The sequence below is a fragment of the Mauremys mutica genome, chromosome 4 (genome assembly GCF_020497125.1).
Source record: "Mauremys mutica isolate MM-2020 ecotype Southern chromosome 4, ASM2049712v1, whole genome shotgun sequence".
Taxonomy (NCBI): Eukaryota; Metazoa; Chordata; order Testudines; family Geoemydidae; genus Mauremys; species Mauremys mutica.
In genome coordinates, this window is record NC_059075.1 from 151,461,617 (window position 1) to 151,479,411 (window position 17,795).

Sequence of the window (17,795 nt, forward strand, 5' to 3'; positions counted from 1 at the left end):
TAATAGAATACCAGAGTCAGAAGGGACCTCAGGAGCTCATCTAGTCCAACCCCCTGCTCAAAGCAGGACCAATCCCCAGACTGATTTTTGCCCCAGATCCCTAAAGGGCCCCCTTGAGGATTTGGGCTCACAGCCCTGGGTTTAGCTATCCCTCCCCCCAGAGAGATAGGTTCAGACTGTTACAAACCTGACCACTGGGAAATGAACTGAGGTTTTTCAATGCTTACTGCAAATGGCCTGGTGTTCTGCAGGCAGGAAGCGAGTAATTGCAGAGGAAGCACCCTTTAATAAACTGTGCTTTGCATCGCCCTGATGATCACACAGCCAAACTGCTGAGCTTCACAGGAAAGGCCTTTGTGGCCCACTGCCCTGGAGGGGGAATTCCAGAGGAAACCTGCCTGTTTACGCGCTCGTGCTCCATACCGTTCACTTCCTCACCCTCGTGTCCCGCCCCGACACTAAGTGGCGGGACCTCTTGCCACCTGTGGAGGGTGAGGAGCCCCGGTGGGCCAGCCTCTACTCCACCCTGGTCCCGAGGCCCACCGGGGATATCAGCTGGCGGCTCATTCACGGGGCCGTGAGCACGGGCGTGTACTTGGCGCGGTTCACCCCTGTCCCGGACACCTGCCCCTTCTGCGGCGTGAGGGAGACCCTGGCGCATGTTTATCTAGAGTGCGCCAGGTTGCAGCCCCTATACCGGCTCCTCACTAATCTCCTCTTGCGTTTCTGGCTGCACTTTTCCCCCCACCTCCTTCTCCATGCACTCCCTATCCGTGGCCCCACGAAGTCGCGGGACCTCCTGGTCAACCTCCTCCTCGCCCTGGCAAAAATGGCCATCTACGTGACCAGGGAGAGGCGGTTGGCCAATGGAGACTCCTGCGACTGTGGGGCTTGTTTCCGATCCTTAGTCCGTTCACGTCTCCGGGCGGAGTTCCTCTGGGCGGCGTCCACTGGCTCCCTTGATGCCTTCGAGGAGCAGTGGGCGCTGTCCAGAATTCTCTGCTCGGTGTCCCCGTCAGGCTCCCTTCTTATGACCCTTTGACCGCACTCCTGTCCCTGTTCTTTTATTAGTTGTCCCCCGCAATTAGTGGGTTTCTGAGGCTCTGTGGCACCTCCCCTTAGGCTGGGGGGGGTTCCGTTAGCATGGGGCGGGCTTTGCCCGCCCCATTTCCTGGAAACCCAATAGATACAAGCAGGCTCAAAGATCAACTCAAGGCACCACTTTCTGACAAACAGCTTGATTCCTGGAAATGCTGCCTCAGCCAGCAAGAAACACAACATTTAAAACTGACTTTCACTTTCTATTTTTCACTCTCAGCTTAGCTGTGTCCCCCCCTTCCCCCCTCCCCTGCACATATTTCACCAGCCGGTGCTGCATCAAGAAGAAAACAGCTGTAGTAATCAAGCACAGTTGCCTATAGCCATGTTGCAAGCAGTTTGAAATGGCCTTTTATTCCCTAGTCCACTTCAACAAAATCATGCAGCCCTTAGCCAAAACTCCTGGGAAACCAATAGCATTTTTGCCTGAATCGGGACTGTAGGATTTATCCTCAAGTGAGGAAGCTTTGGCGGGAACAGCAGTTACTAGGGTTGCCAGGTGCCCAGTTTTCGACCAGAACTCCCAGCCAAAAAGGGACCCTGGCGGCTCTGGTCAGTACCACTGACACGGTGGTCTGGTTGGTGGCACAGCGGAGCTAAGGTAGGCGCCTTGCCTGCCGTGGCTCCGCACGGCTCCCGGAAGCAGTGGTATGTCCCCCCTCTAACTCCTACCCATATTCTGCCACCCCCCCAAGTGCCAGCTCTGCAGCTCCCATGGGCTGGGAACCGTAGCACGAGGCATCAGGCGGCAATGACTGTAGCTCAGTGAAATGAATAACAAAAAGTCCTTTTGCTTCCTCCTTTATATTACCTAAGTACATTGTTCTTGTTTCGAGTCAGGATAACCCCTGGGGCTCAGATTCCAGAGTGCTCACCCCTCTTGATTTCACTCACACACACACACACACACACACACACACACACACCTATTTTCCCTGTTGACTTAATATTCAGATAGGGCTTGTGTTGGTTGCACACTGCTTAATTTAAATTAGAGGCCTAGGCAGACACTTAAATCAACAGTCCTTTGTCTAGAGAAAGCTCATTTATCAACCCCACTTAGTTATATAATTTAAACATGTTCTTAGTATGCACCTCTAACCTCTAACCCCTCACACCCTGACCTGACATACATTTCACACTGACTAGGATATGTATCAGAGGGGTAGCCGTGTTAGTCTGGATCTGTAAAAGCAGCAAAGAGTCCTATGGCACCTTATAGACTAACAGACGTATTGGAGCATGAGCTTTCGTGGGTGAATACCCACTTTGTCGGATGCATGTAGTGGAAATTTCCAGGGGCAGGTATATATATACACAAGCAAGAAGCAGGCTAGAGATAATGACGTTAGTTCAAGCAGGGAGGATGAGGCCCTCTTCTAGCAGTTGAGATGTGAAAACCAGGGAGGAGAAATTTTCTCTTTGAAAGAGAAACTGCTGCGCTTCAGTTCATCTGCAAATTTGACACCATCAGCTCAGGATTAAATAAAGACTGTGAATGGCTAGCCAACTACAAAAGTAGTTTCTCCTCCCTTGGTACCTGCCCCTGGAAATTTCCACTACATGCATCCGACAAAGTGGGTATTCACCCACGAAAGCTCATGCTCCAATACGTCTGTTAGTCTATAAGGTGCCACAGGACTCTTCGCTGCTCTGACTATGATACAAGTTTCTATTTGATGCCTCACAAGATACTTTTTGGATAAGTACTGTGAAAGCAGTGTGTTAGGTGTAGTGAGCTTGTCAGGCCTGATAGGCATTGCTGTTGCAGAACAGTGAATCCTTTGCCTGTTGGTACTGAGTGATTCTGAGAGTCACAGCCCCCACCCATCACTTCTCCTGCTCCTAGGAACTGGATTGGAGGGAGGAGGGTCCCAGAATTCAAGCTCCAGCCTTAGTCTAAACATCTGTACCACAATTAAACAGACCCTTAGCCCGAGCCCCACCAGCTGGAGTCAGCTGTAAGGGCCAGCCACAGGTTTTTAATTGCAGTGTGTGGACAGACCCTGTGAGGATCAGGAATCAGGACTTGCAGCTGAGCCAGTCTCCAGGGCCTATAATGAGCACAACTGGCCTGCAGGAGGCTGCCTGATTGGCAGGAAGAGTCAGACGACCAGCTCTTAAGCCCAGCAGTAGCAGTCATTTGTCAGCTGCTCAAAGCATTCGCCCATGGCTGCGGGAGCCCCTACGCTTGCCTTGGAGCCAGCCTTGCCTCTGTGATGGGTTCGGTCACAGAGATCCCCTTGGGCCTGTCACGTGCTGGAATTATCTCTGAATCCATTTCCCATGCCAGCCTGGGTCTCCAGAACCCTGCCTTGTTGACCTAGGCACACCAGCCTGCTGCAACACAGACCCAGGGTCTAGGCCACACCCCCAAATCTACAGACTTATCTGTAAACAGCTCAGCAAGTTAACTGTCCCCACCACCCAGACCCCAATGGAATCCAAACCCCAAATAAACCTGTTTTACTCTGTGTGATAATCATAGAGATAAGGGTAACATAAAATCCCTCCTGGGCTGCCTGACAGCGTGATAAAGAACAGTGCTCAGTGACAGCCCTGCTGTCAAATAAGGGACCAGGACAGCAGAACATTCTCTCCCCAGAAATAAAAATTAAATTACATTTAAAAAACATTTTTTTTTATAATTGGAGATATATCTATCTCCTAGAACTGGAAGGGACCTTGAAAGGTCATTGAGTCCAGCCCTCTGCCTTCATTAGCAGGACCAAGTACTGATTGTTGCCCCAGATCCCTAAATGGCCCCCACAAGGACTGAACTCACAACCCTGGGTTTAGCAGGCCAATGCTCAAACCACTGGATGTTTTTGGTGGAGACAGTCTCAAAATGGTTTACTTTTCTCTGCTCATGCTCTTCTGCTGCTGTTACTCACACTAAATATGAAAAGTAAAAAGTCATTTTAGATACAAAACATTGTCTATGACCTAGATGTGCATCCTAAGTAACATTTTTATCATTTGAGCCCTTTTTATCAGGGCTTTCTCGTAACAATTGTCATGGCAAAACTGTCGCTCCCCCTGTATGTAGACTGGACTTTTTTGAACTGACGCTCTCTGGGCCTCACAGAGAAGGAAACAGGGAAATGAAAGGAGCAGCTCCCTTCTGCAGCATGAGTGTTGAATGATGCAGCTGGAGAGGGAGGAGTCATTAACCAGCCCAAAGTGAAACCACCTCTAGCTAGCTTTGTAATCCTCACCCAGAGATTTGTCAAAGCAAATTGTACTATTGTACAGGACAGACAGACGCTCTCTCCCCTGAGCGATAATTTTTGGAGGGGTCTTTTCTGTCCCCTTTGTGTCTCCAGCTAAGACTATGGAATTTTTTAGGAAAGAAAACGAAGAGCCTGCACCAAAGTTTGTTCGTCGAAAGGACGATATCACAGGTAATTCTGGGCAACATTTTCATTTGCTATCAGCCTGATAACTTAGGTCCTTCCTTGCTTGTGGCAAATGCACTGTGGGAGAGGTGAAGGGGCATTGTCTCACCATTCTGAAATGGAATTGGAGTTTGTGTAACCAGATGTTCAAGCCATTTTGAAGCATGAGAGCAAAGCAGAAACTTAAAATCATTATGTGAATTACCTGAGTCTCAAGCCTGCCATTTGGTGACTTTGCACCCTGAAGTTTCCTGTTCAGCACACACAGCTCATTAGGAGAAGCGACGGCTGGGTGCAAGCAGTATGCGTGGACACTTTTCTCCCGCTTCTCTGGGGTGTCTGGAGAGAGGAATGGTGGGGAAAGGGGTGGCATTAGGGAAGCAGATGAAGCCTTTAGAGCCCACCTATGCTGTAGCCATAGATGTGGGGGGGAGGGGATATGCCCCCTTTTACGCACCTGGGACTCTGCCCATTCGTGGCCAGGCGGGTGGATCAGAACACAGATCCTGCCCCAGCTAAGAAGCTGAAAGAGGGTATGAAAATGATCATTACTTTAAATCGAACTAATGTAAAAGTATCTGAGTCAGAAGACGTAAAAAGCCCTTGGTGGATTTCATACCGACAGAGGCGACAGTGGGGGGCGTGCCGGGTCACGGACCCCCCAGATTTACTGGTTGGCTTGTACTGAGCATTTTGTAAAATAGTCTTGAGCATCGCTGCAGACAGCTTAATGGAGCCCACAGTTCAACATGTAGCTGTGGTCAAAAAGCCAGGAAAATGTCAGGACATCCAAGGAACGAGATGGAGACATCAGATAGCGATGTTACAATAGTTTTACAAGTTCATCTTAGTGCGCCAGAAAGTCAGCCGGAAGAAACGCCGTATTATTGCTAATTTTGTGATACAGTCTCTTTTGGGTGGAGCTGTTGCAAGTAACAGGAGAGTTTCCCCTTCCTGTACCAGGTGATATTCTGTAGGGGGGTCCTGTAAATGCTCTGTGCATTTTTATGGCAGCTGAACTGGCCTGAAGGAGCCAAAGGACCATGAGGAAGAAGGCTCAGGAAGTCTGTGGTAGTGGGACCAGAGGCGGATTTACACTAAACACAGCAAGGTGTCCTGGCACTGGCCCCCCCCAATGACAGGGAGCCCCAGGGCCAGGATGCTGCAGCGGCGGCAGCTTGGTCCTGCCCGCTCCTGGGGTTCTTGCTGCAGGCTCTGCCCCCACTAGCAGCCAAGCTCACCCCTCCCCCAAGCATGCCACATTCCCATCCCTCCCTCCCAGCACTTCCCCCACCGCCAAACAACTGTCTGCCATCTCCGGGAGGGAGGGGGAAGGGTGGGGCCACAGCACACTTGGGGGAGGAGGTGGAGAAGAGGCAAGAGCGGGGCCTTGGGGAAAGGGGTGGAATCGGGGGCAGGGCAGATCAAAGTCGGGGCCCCCACACTCCCCCTAAACATCCCCCCCCCAGCTCCCTGCCGTGAGCTGCTCAGGGCAGGGAGCTGGGAGCACTCCCATGACCCCAGACCCTACCCTCTGCCCTGACTCCTGCACCCCCTCACACACTCCCAGCCCCCCCCACGCCCCATGCCCTGACTCCTGCACCCTCACCCCACATTCCCACCTGCACCAAATGGGAGCTTCCCCAGGTACGCTCCACACCCCAACCTCCTTCCCCAACCCTGAGCCCCCTCCTGCACCTTAACTCCCTCACAGACTGCACCTACAGCCCTGACTCCAGCACCCCCCTCACACACACCCAGCCACCTACCCTCCCTGACTCCTGCACCCCTTCACACACACCCAGCCCCCTGCCCATGATGACTCCTGCACCCCCCCACATCCTGACCTGCACCCCTCACACCAAACGGGAGCTATCCCAGGTAAGCGCTCCACACCCCAACCCCCGGCCCCAGCCCTGAGCCCTCTCCTGCACCTTAACTCCTGGCTAGAGCCTGCACCCCAACCTGCTCCTCCACCCTAACTCCCTCCCAGACCCTGCACCCCCAGCCCTGAGCCCCCTCTCACACTCTAAGTCCTGGCCAGACCCCACTCCCCAACTTTTTTTTTTTTACATTTTTTTAAATAAAGCGCTCTTATACAAAGTGTTTTACAATAGTTAGCTAATGGTCTAAACAATATTTGAAAAGATCATTAAGTGGTCCGCTGAGACCCTCAGTGATTTTCAAGTGTTTTTTGGAAAAATAAGTTAGACTCCAAAAACAATCAAGGTACCTCACTTTATTTTCATTTACTTCCTATTAGTTTTAGGAGGAGGAGGAAGAAAAAAAAAAGAATGAAAAACGGGGTGTGGGGGGGGGGGGGGGAAGAGAAGAGAGAAAGTTCTTTTTCTTAGCTGGGTCCCAAGGAGGGGCCCCAAAAATGAAGCTGAGCACAGGGCCCCACTAACTCTAAATCCGCCACTGAGTGGGACTAGAACTCAGATCACCTGACTCCCAATCTTTTGCTTTAACAACATCCTTTCTAACCAGGAAAGATGGGGGTCCTCAGGGTTTTGTGAAGGCAACAGAAGACCTCTTTCCCCAAAGGGTAAAAAGAATGGTCTGAACCAAATAAGGAAAGCTGAAGGAGAAAATATTTAAAATGTGTAACACCAGTTTTTCAAAAGCACCTCAGAGTTTTAAAAGTGCAAGTCCCACGTGTCCCATTGAAAGTCAATGAGACTTGAGTCCCTAAATCCCAGAGGAACTTTTGTAAATATGTGCACCCTAGACACATCTTCTGCCAGTACTGGGTGTGTGTGTGCAGAATCTCCCAGACCGAAGATCCAGACTTGATAAACACACTCAGTTTGAGAGGATTTTTATGTTAATTCAGCTGGTGTCTCCTTGCTTGTCAGGTGATGATGATGATCTCATGAGGGTGGAAATGTCTTGTGGACATGCTGCAGATCCTGGTTCCTTAACAGGTTGGTGCCGAAGTCTGTTAGACGAGGTAAGAGAACACAGAAGAGTGTCAGAAAAGCCGTACTACGTGTTTTTAATACTCTTGGTTTCTTCCAGAGATATGTCCCTTGATATATTGAAATGTTCTGTCAAGTGGGAAAACTGTCTTCAACTAGTAATGTGGGGCATTCTGAGACCATTTACTGTTATTTCCCCTCCCATCCCCTGCTTCCCTCCCTGCCCATGAGAAATAAGTAACTACCTGTGATGCAAAGAGATAATTCTTTCCAGTGATAAGAGAACCTGAGAAAGTTCAAAGGGTCTATTTCAAATAAACAACTGAAGCGCAGATGCTATTTTTAAAGCCTTTGAGTTCTTTGAACCTTTTGAGTCTGCAAAATTGTGCTGGAAATGTGACAAGAAATCCAGCAATTCCTGGGCTGGGTTGGTACTTTTGGTTGTAATGATATTGTAATGTCAGGGGTACACAAAGCAATGAGGTGAGGCCACATTATATACAAAACACTGAACGCAGCCAGAGCCCTGACACAGCAGTGACTGACTTCCTCAGAGCTGTCAACAGGCAGCTCCACCTGCCACCTCAAAAGAGCACTTGGTTTGTCTCACTTGGTTTCAATTCCCACTCCCTGCCAACACCTAGACGTCTCCCTCCCACTGGCAGCCAGGTAAAAGACGAACTCGGCCAAATGGAGAAGATGCATGTAACTTTCCAAGTAGATATTCCAGCAGAACGCTGAGCTAGTGACAGGCCCTCTAAAAGCATTAAAATGTATTAGTGGCATGCGAAACCTTAAATTAGAGTGAATAAATGAAGACTTGGCACAGCACTTCTGAAAGGCTGCCGACCCCTGAGCCAGCCTTAAGTTTAAGAAAGAAGGCAGGCTGAGTGGCTGAGAACCTGAAATTCCTCAAACACCAAAGAGAACATAAGGTGGATTAAACAGCCTACTGCGGCTGGGATTGCTCGTTGCAGTTTTCCAAGCTGGGCACATACAGAACGGATGAGAACATAAAGAGCTAGACAAAAATAGGGAAAGAAGTGTTAAATACTAAAAGAAAGAAGAGTAATTTTATAAGTAGCCCCACAAAACAGCATAGGTGGCCAGAATGGCAACCACAGAGTCAGAGCAATTTTTCTTCAAATCATTGATTCCGCCCCCCGCCAAATATGAGTTTTTAGCCATGATTTTGGTTTGTTGCTTCAGGAAATATTTCACAAATATACGCCTTTAAATAAGTTTATAAATATTTCCCTTGCTGATGACTCAGTGACACATTCATAAGCCTTAGATTAGCAAGTTATTTAAAAAAAATTAATAGGAAGTGAAGGTTGGTTATGACCAGTGGTGAGCTCCAGCCGGTTCGCACCGGTTCGCAAGAACCGGTTGTTAAATTTAGAAGCCTTTTTAGAACCGGTTGTTCCAGGACAACTGGTTCTAAAAAGCTTTTAAATTTAACAAAGGCTCGGGCAGCTCAGCGCACCTCCCCCTTTCCCCTGAATGCTCCGCCCTCCTTCTCCTCCCCTTCCCCTGCTTCCCGCGAATCAAATGTTCGCGGGAAGCCTGAAAAAAGCAGCATGCAGGAGGTAAGCCGGGCCCGGGGGGGGGGGGGGGCGGCGGGTAGGCTCCCCCTGGCCCCGGCCGAGCGCCCCAGCCCAGTCCCAGCCAAGCACCCCCGGCTCGGGCTGGTCCCGCCTGCGTGGCTCGGACCGGCCCAGCTCGGAACCCGCGGCTCCGGCCTGGCCCGGCCTGGGGAGTCGGCCCCGCGGCTGCAGCTCCGGCCCCGGTGCCGGCCTGGGGAGTCAGGCCCCGCGGCGCCAGTCGAGGTCCCGGCAGAGCGGACCGGTCCTGGCCCCAGGCAGTGTGGTAAGGGGGCAGGGAGGGGGTGTTCGGTGGGTTGTGGAGGGGTGGATAGGGGTCGGGGCGGTCAGAGGGCAGGGAACAGGGGGATTGAATGGGGGCAAGGGTCCCGGGGGGAAGTCAGAAAGGAGCAGGGGTTGGATGTGGTGGTGGGGGCACTCAGGGACAGAGAGAAGGGGTGGTTGGATGGGGCAGGGGTCCCGGGGGGCCATCAAGAATGAGAGGAGGGGTTGGATAGGGCTGCAAAGGGCAGTTAGGGGACAGGGAAGAGGGGGATGGGTCATGGGTCCCCGGGGGGGGGGGTGTCAAAAAACATGGGGGGCATGACCCCGGGGGGGCACGACCCCCTCGTGAGGTGAGGAGGAGGGAACCGGTTGTTAATATTTTGGCAGCTCATCACTACTTATGACTATATATACACACACAATGCCTCAACAAAGTGAGAGAAATGAAGAATTAAGCTGCTTCAGAAATCAGAGAAAGCACAATTCTGACCTTTTTTAACACCTCCAGCACCACCAGAATCTCATCAGTACAAGTAGATCCAAATTCCAAACAAGCAACTATATTAAGATGGAGTTAATGCTGGCCTTAAGAGGTGGCTTGTAATATGGCACAGGTTTCAAATTTCACAGCTTTGCCTCTTGATCTTCTCTGCTTTCCTGGCCTACAGGGTCACTTGAAGTTTCACTGTCCTGCTGATGTTAATGGGGGGAAATGTGGGGCGGAATGGTCCTATCAGGAAGTCCGTCGGAATGCTTCACTCACTGAAACAGAGCAACGGAACTTTGAAGAAAAACTTGCAAAGTTTGCAGCTAAATATTACCATGACTTCAAAGAGGTGAGTCTGGATCCTTACTGCTTCTCTCTTCTTTCACACCTCTGCCTTTGTTTTATTCATGAAGGCACCTTGTAGATAATGGTGAAGCTGTGCGGCTCCTGCTGGTGCTGTTGCAGCAGCTTCCATGTTGCACCATGACAGTGATGCTGCTGGTTACTGATCCAGGGCATCTCAAGGAGCAGACATCCTGAATCCAGCTGTTCCTCTCCCTGGCCTCACATAGCTCACATCCCTAACAGAGCAGGGGGACATTGACCTTATTTATGTAGCTGAGCATGTGCAGGAAATGGAGCAGACAGAGAACGGAGTATCTCCTGAAAGGTGACCTGCAGAGGAAAGCATGATTTCAAGGTCCTCTGTACATTCCCACTCATGGGATGGTGCGCCTGACACCTCAAGTTTCCCGAACCTTCTGGAAAGCTGTGTCCATTGGGCCTGTATTTTCCACTCCATGCATCTGATGAAGTGCGTTATAGCCCACGAAAGCTTATGTCCAAATAAATGTGTTAGTCTATAAGGTGCCACAAGGACTCCTCGTTGTTTTTAGGGAGAAGGGTGCACTCCTGTCAAGTAGGAGGTCACCACCACTGTTCATGGAGGCCAGGGATCTACCGCTTCATATACTGCAAGCCGCTGTTCAGGATGGGATTGTCCTATACATCAGCCACAGGCTTCTGGCTCCCGAGAAGGGGAGCTGGCTGACATCATAGGGTCCCGCTTATCTTGTCTGCTGCAGCAACTGGCACAGACTGACTTGCAGCAGCTCAGCTCCGAATTTTTTGCTCTCTGCAGCTTTGGAGAAAAACTAAATGGGGCCAAGTCTTCTTATTCTGCACCCATGGACAATGATCTACTCCCCACCCCCACACAGACCCAGAGATAGTGAGCTACAGGGAGTTTGCTTTAACCACCCAGCTCCCTTGGCTGTAATCATTACAAATGTTTCCAATCTGCACGGGGCTTCCGAGAGCTAGTTGTCATCCATGACCCCGGGAACAAGTGGGACGCAAAAGCCATTCACTGGGCCAAAGAATTCTTTCCCCAAGGCCAGGTTGTTCACACAAAACCACAGCAGTGTACTACGAGCAAGGCGGAGCACTCTCTCTAGCACTGTGCGAAGACAATATGAGACTCTGGCATTGGTCTGCAACCAGGAGAGAAGAATGTGCAAAGAAGTTCTCAGCAGAGCAGCTCAACACTGAAGAGCTGTCTCCTCAGCTGGCAGGGAATGCCAGACATACATTTCTTTGCCTCCAGAGAGAATTCCAAATGTCCCCTCTGCTTGCTCCTGCCTGCTTATAAACAGTAATCTCTGATAGATGCTTTCCTCCTGGACTGGAGCAAGGATCTGCTGTATGCATTTCTTCCAGTTCACCCCCGTCACATTGGCCATTCAAAAAGGTCCACCAAGACAAAGCAAGGCTGATCCTGATTGTTCCAGCATAGCCAAGGGAGCAGCGACATACTTACCTTCCAGAGTTGTTCCAGACCCCCCACAGTACCGGCCTCTCTCTCAGGACCTTTATCCCAAGGGACAGCAGAGTTCTCCATATCAATCTGGAAGCTCCACCCCTGGCCTCATGAATAATCTTACGCACTGCTTGGGACTCACACCGCAGGGTTCTCTCTGCTGCCATCGCCTGTCTGAGATATCTCTATCTCTGAAATATGCAGAGCAGCGACGTGGAGTTTGAGTCACACATTTTGCTTCCACTACTCCTCACACTTGGCCAGTGCTGGACTGGGAGAGCCGTGTTACAATCTGTATTTAACCGAGTACTCCTCAGCCCACCTTCCACATGGGCTGTTCTGCTCACTGACCTCCTAAAAGCAGGAGTTCAGGGTCTCTGAAAGAGGAAAATCACTACCTAGCCGTGACTGTGCTTCCTTAAGAGCTGCCATGCCCCTCCCTCCTTCCCCTCAACCTGGGAGTTCTCTGTATATCTGCAACAGTGGGTTTCAGGAAAAGAAACGGGCTGCAGTCCCTTATATAACCTCACAGGCTGGTGAGGAAGCATTTTTGCAGCCCTTACAAACATGGTTTTCTAGGGATTTCCTGATCCTACAGGCACTGGGAGTACCATTCCATGAATGTGACTGCACAGAGGCGAATCATAAGAAACCACAACTACTGCTAGGTAACCTGTTTGCTTCCTTTTAAGTTCTTCATGATGTAAATAAAGGACGCCTGAACTGCCTGCTTCCCCAGCCTCCTGGGCTCTTTTAATGTTAGAAATTCAAGGAACATACAGAAAGCAAGGAAATGAACCCGATTGTGAGAACAATGGATTTTGACTCAAACTGCATAAACACCTCTTTCATTCAAATGCCTAGCGAAAAGTGATAAGAAAAGCTCTGTGAAAGATTCAACACACCCCACCCTATCACGAAGAGCTGGAGTGCCCCCAATCCATTTCCCTGATTTGCCAATGGTGATCGTCAGCAAAAGCAAAGGCTATGTCTGTACTAAAGATAAGTTGATCTATGTTAGGTCGACTTACAGCCACTGCATTAATTACTGTGATGGCTGATGTCCACACTACTCTCCTTCTGTCGGTGGTGCGCGACCTCACCAGGACCGCTCCCGCTGACTGACAAGAGGCAGCATAGGGGGCTGAGCGCCAAGGCGCTCAGCTCTGCACAGCTCCCTGCCAGGAGCCCAGCCTGCCCCCAGCTTCTCACCTCTCTGCTCTTAGCTGGGGCAGGGGGTTGGGGGGAGAAGAGAAGCAGCCCGGGACTTTTCACCTCCAGCGGTGAAATCCGCACCCAGAGTCCAGTCGGCTGCCGTGCTCCCGGTGGGAAGTGGATACCTGGGACCTTGTCAGGCAGCAGGGCTCCCAGAGGGGAGTAGGGAGCCTGGGTGGCAGCCTGGCTTGGAGCGAAGACCAGGCAGCAGCCCAGCTCAGGAGCCGGGAGCAGCTTTCTTGTCAATATCACGGCTCCGGCAGAACTGTGAAATTGACAAGAATGACACCCAATGACTGATGTAAGGAATGCAGTGTCTACACAGACACTGTCGCCCTAACTGCACCGACATAAGCCCTGGGCCTTTCGTTGAGATGGTTTTATTGTGTCAACAAAGCAGGGGAGTGACATCGGCTGGAGGAGCATTTCAGTGTGTACACCTCCACTGTTCGGTCAACAAAAGCTGACTTTTGTTGACAAAACTGTATAGTGTAGACAAGGCCTAAGACTTGATGTTCCTGATATTTCTATGGCAAATAATCAAAAACAATAAGTGTTTTTGGGGAGGGAAATACCCTTTCAGGCCTTCATTATAAATCATAAAAAAGTCAAAAGGGCACACACACATCTTTACAGTGGTCTGTAAAATGGGAAGGAACTCCAGAAGCTATGTAAATACCATTTTGTGTCACTTTCTTTTTAAAAAGGATGGAATAACAGTCTCACTCATGTCTGAAATTTGTTTTTTCTCTAAGTGTCCCAACTGCAAAAGCTTTGTGGAACGCCAAGATCTGAAAAACCTGAGAGTGGTCTGTATCCTCTGCCATTCACTGAAGGGGGAAGACTTTGAGTTCTGCTGGCAGTGCCTGAAGCCCTGGAAAGGTGCTGGAGCACCATCCGAGAGGTGTGAAAATGTGGGATGCAAGAACCAGTCCCTGGAAGTCTTAGCAAACTGCAAGCTGAAAGATCTTCCAGGAAGTGAAATAAAAAACTGTCCCTCAATCCGTGCTTGTCCCACCTGTGGGCGACTCATTGAGCACATGGAAAAGTGCAAATATATTGTATGTCCCCAATGTCACGTTGAATTTTGTTTCGCTTGCCTTGAAATTGCTCGTAACTGCCAAGCCAGCAAAGGTGGTGCCTATTTTCAATACTGTGCAAAACCACTTGCTCCAAAACAAACACAGATTCCGGTATGGGCTCAGAAATAAACAGAGTTGTTCCAGCCATACAAGCCAGGGAGATTAGGAAATGCACCAGGGTCAGTACTCAGCTCCACCACCATACTCCCGAATGCTACGTTATCCCTCCTGTCAAATTAAGCTTGATGGACAGATAAGAGATTGATCGAGAGTCAGGACAAGCCCACCCCCTCTGATGACACTTTTTCCAGTAAGGATTGTGTGTGTTGGAGGGAATATTATAGGTCTGCTACACCTGATATTTAAGCCATACGTGAAAAAAGAAAATGCTTGTAATATAAAATATATATGCTATTTTTGTAGCTTGTTCATGATACTGGAGAACCCATGCAATTAACAGATACTCAGATTTTGCTAGACAGCAAATATAAGTTCATAATCATAATTGGATTTCCCCTCTCTACAAGGTGGCTAAGACTGAACCAAGCTTAAACAAAACCAAAACCAAATGTTTTTATTATCATAGGCATAGGAAAAAGAGGTTCGATCTTGGCTTTTAAAGTATTTTGTCTAACTGAATGGAAAAAAAACCCAACAGTCTTCCTGTGCAGTTCTCCAACCTTTCACACAGGGATAGGGCCTTGTGAAATATGTCCAGCTTTTCACACACACAGTACTGCAATCTAACACACACAACCTGGAGAGTCCCTCTTGAAGCCAGTATTAATCAATCTTACTCTTTTCATGGATAAGAAAGTTCAGGCTTGCCATTCATTGGGCATAGTGGGGGCTGGTTAAGACATACAAAACACCAAATTTCTAAATATAACCCATTGTGAAGCTGTGAATAAATTGGTCTATGTACAGTGTGTCATGCTGGCCTCACTGTGGAAGCAAAACTATGGGTCTTCTTTATTCCAGTACAGGAATATTCTCTGTTCAATGTTAGAAAGTGATTCTTAGCTATCCACTATTGTGACATTACAGTACACTCTTCATAGTTAATACTGTAGTTAGCATTTCATTGCAAGACGGATTTTGATTTGCTTTGTATCTCCACAAATGTTTTTCTTGCTTTCAGAGGTTTAGCGTTAAAACTCATTGACAAATTAATTGACTTCTGTTCCGAAAGTGTTGAATAAATTTAATTAGATTTTTGAGATTTTAAAACGAGCCTTCTAGGAAGTTTTGGTGAAATTTAATGTTTGTGCCCGTCTACTAGCAGAATGCTATCTGCTTATAGTATGCTTGAAATTTTGTGATGCAATAGGATACTACTAGAACTGGTCAGATTTTTTAACTCCTGTGCAAAAACTCACCACCACAAAAAAAAAATAATAAAAAATTTGTTGGTCAACGTTTTCTGCTAAACATTTCATTTTGTGAAAAACAGAAAAAATATACTTTTGGGGGAGAACTTTTTGGTTTTCAGTGAATAAGTCTGTAATTTTCCACAGAAAGCAGCTATGTTCCATGGAAAAAACTCAGGTTAGCTGAAAACCCAATTTTCTGTCAAAAACAGTTTTGACTGAGAATTTTTGACCATTCCTAGATAACTCCATGCCTGCTCACCATTGCTTTTGGTCCATGTACAGCACTTAGGAACACAGGAGATAAAAGCTTTATACATCGTGACAAGATGGCCGATGTTAGTATCGTGGGTCCTGCGCTTTTCTTGGCGGGAGGCTGTCAGGGTTCCCTCCCCACTCTAAACTTTAGGGTACAGATATGGAGACCCCCATGAAAGACCCTCTAAGCTTATTTCTACCAGCTTAGGTTAAAAACTTCCCCAAGGTACAAATCCTTCCTTGTCCTTGGATGGGTACAGCTGCCACCACCAAGTGAGTTAGACAAAGATTCAGGAAAAGGATGACTTGGAGTTCCTGTTTCCCCAAAATATCCCCCCAAGCCTCTTCACCCACTTTCTTGGGGAGGCTTGAGAGTAACCAAGGTGAGCACCAACCAGCCCCTTGGGTTTTTAGGACACTAAAAACCAATCAGGTTTTTAAAAGCAGAACTTTATTATCAAGAAAAAGTAAAAGAAGCACCTCTGTAAAATCAGGATGGAAGGTAATTTTAAAGGGCAGTTAGATTCAAAATACAGAGGATTCCCCTCTGGGCAAAACTTTAAAGTTACAAAAACAGGGATAAACCTCCCTCTTAGCACAGGGAAAATTCATAAGCTAAAACAAAAGATACTCTAATGCATTTCCTTGCTATTACTTACTACTTCTGTACTTTTAGATGTATCATTTGGTAGGAGCTGGATTACTTGCTTGGTCTCTCTCTCCCTGTTTCCCGAGAGAACAACAGCCCCCCAAAAAAACCCTTACCCCACAGATTTGAAAGTATCTTCTCCCCTTATTGGTCCTTTTGGTGAGGTGCCAACCAGGTTACCTGAGCTTCTTAACCCTTTACAGGTAAAGGAGAGATTTCATGCTACCCTTAGCTGTATGTTTAGGACATGGGCTAAGATGCCACCCTTTGCCTCTACTCTTGGGGCACCAAGGTCCCCGCTAGTGGCCTAGGAAGGTGGTAAAGGAGGGAAGGGGCCTGGGTTTGCTCCTCACTCTGAGCCCCAGCCCCTCTGAACCTCTGCAGATTCTTACCCTCTTCCTCCTTAGGTGGGGTACCTTCGGTCCTTAGATGCTGGGGAAGGGAGTCTCCCTCCCCTGCTGGGGCAGGGTCCTTTACTTTAGTTTGCTGGTCTTTCAAATCTCACAGCATGCCTCTAAGCTCCAATCCTCTCTCCTTCTCCCTAACTGCCTGAAGCAGGGGTTTTTATTAGGTTCCTGACGGGGCCTTAATTGACTGCAGGTGCTCCAATTAACCTGCATGGTTCCCTCCCTAGTCTACAGGGAACCACGCCTTAATTAGCCTAGGACTTATATATTTCCCCTCTCCCACTGCTCCCTGGCCCTCCTGTATCACAGCATTCAGAGAGATTGGATTTAGACAATAATTCATGCCACACAGGGATTCTAAGTGCAGGTCTAGTAAAATATTAAAGGAACTCTCATTTTTTGAACAGTAGAAATGATTCGCCATCCCGGTAGTCTACAGTCAAAAGGACTCACAGGATGTATTCCCATAGCCCTAGTGCTGGCAAAGTCTTTCAAGGGCAAAAACAAAAAATAGTGGGGTGATGCTTTGCTTGTGCCGAGAGTACGAATCTACACATATCAATGAGCAATCAAATATACAGTTGATTTTGATGGATAGTTTTCAAACAATTTAAGAGCTTCTAGGGGCATATGGATTTTATTGTTTATAGCTAATATTAAGTTGCCACTAACTCTTATAGCGTAATGATCTGTACGCTCTGTCCAATTTGTTTAGCTCCCCATTCAGCAAAGGACTTAAGCATGTGCTTAACTTTAGGCACGTGTTTAGGTCTCTGACTTCAGTGGAACGCAAGCATGTGCTGCTTTACTGAATAGGGATGGACTTAAGCACCTGCTTATACGTTTTCCTGAATCAGGGCCTTAATTTTTAAAATGGTATCTTCCTCTTATTTACAAATACTTTAATTCTTCATTTCTTTGTTTTTAAGCCATCATATATCTTATATTGATCAAATATATATCAGCTACAGTATACTAAATGTGTGTTTCAGCACAACGTTGTTGTCACTTAGTATCCTTAACTTTTAAAAATCAGTTTTGTTTTAACTAATATAGTAGTGTCACCTAAAACTATTTTTATCACTCTTTTTCAGCCCACAAATTGTGCCATTTTCCGAGAAAAAAATAAACTCGATACAAAGTGATTATATAATTTTCTTGTAGACTTAACAGATTTTTAGATAAATGTGTGAATCTCAGATGGTTTAGAAATTCAGTTTTCT

General features: G+C 48.1%; 1 protein-coding gene across 1 annotated transcript; it reads left to right on the forward strand.

Annotated features, from left to right (window-relative positions):
• The first annotated feature begins 4,332 nt into the window (after window positions 1–4,332).
• LOC123368357 (uncharacterized protein DDB_G0292642-like) lies at window positions 4,333–15,332 on the forward strand. The gene is made up of 4 exons (XM_045013120.1): window positions 4,333–4,502; window positions 7,355–7,449; window positions 9,954–10,121; window positions 13,562–15,332. Exons 1-4 carry the CDS (start codon window positions 4,433–4,435, stop codon window positions 14,015–14,017), a joined length of 789 nt encoding a protein of 262 aa, XP_044869055.1. The 5' UTR covers window positions 4,333–4,432; the 3' UTR covers window positions 14,018–15,332.
• The last annotated feature ends 2,463 nt before the right edge of the window (window positions 15,333–17,795 follow it).

Coding starts and splice junctions, on each gene's coding strand:
- LOC123368357 (XM_045013120.1), top strand. CDS start 4,433: ATGGAATTTTTTAGGAAAGAAAACGAAGAGCCTGCACCAAAGTTTGTT. Junction 4,503..7,354: donor TCGAAAGGACGATATCACAG/GTAATTCTGGGC, acceptor CTTGCTTGTCAG/GTGATGATGATGATCTCATG. Junction 10,122..13,561: donor ATTACCATGACTTCAAAGAG/GTGAGTCTGGAT, acceptor TTTTTCTCTAAG/TGTCCCAACTGCAAAAGCTT.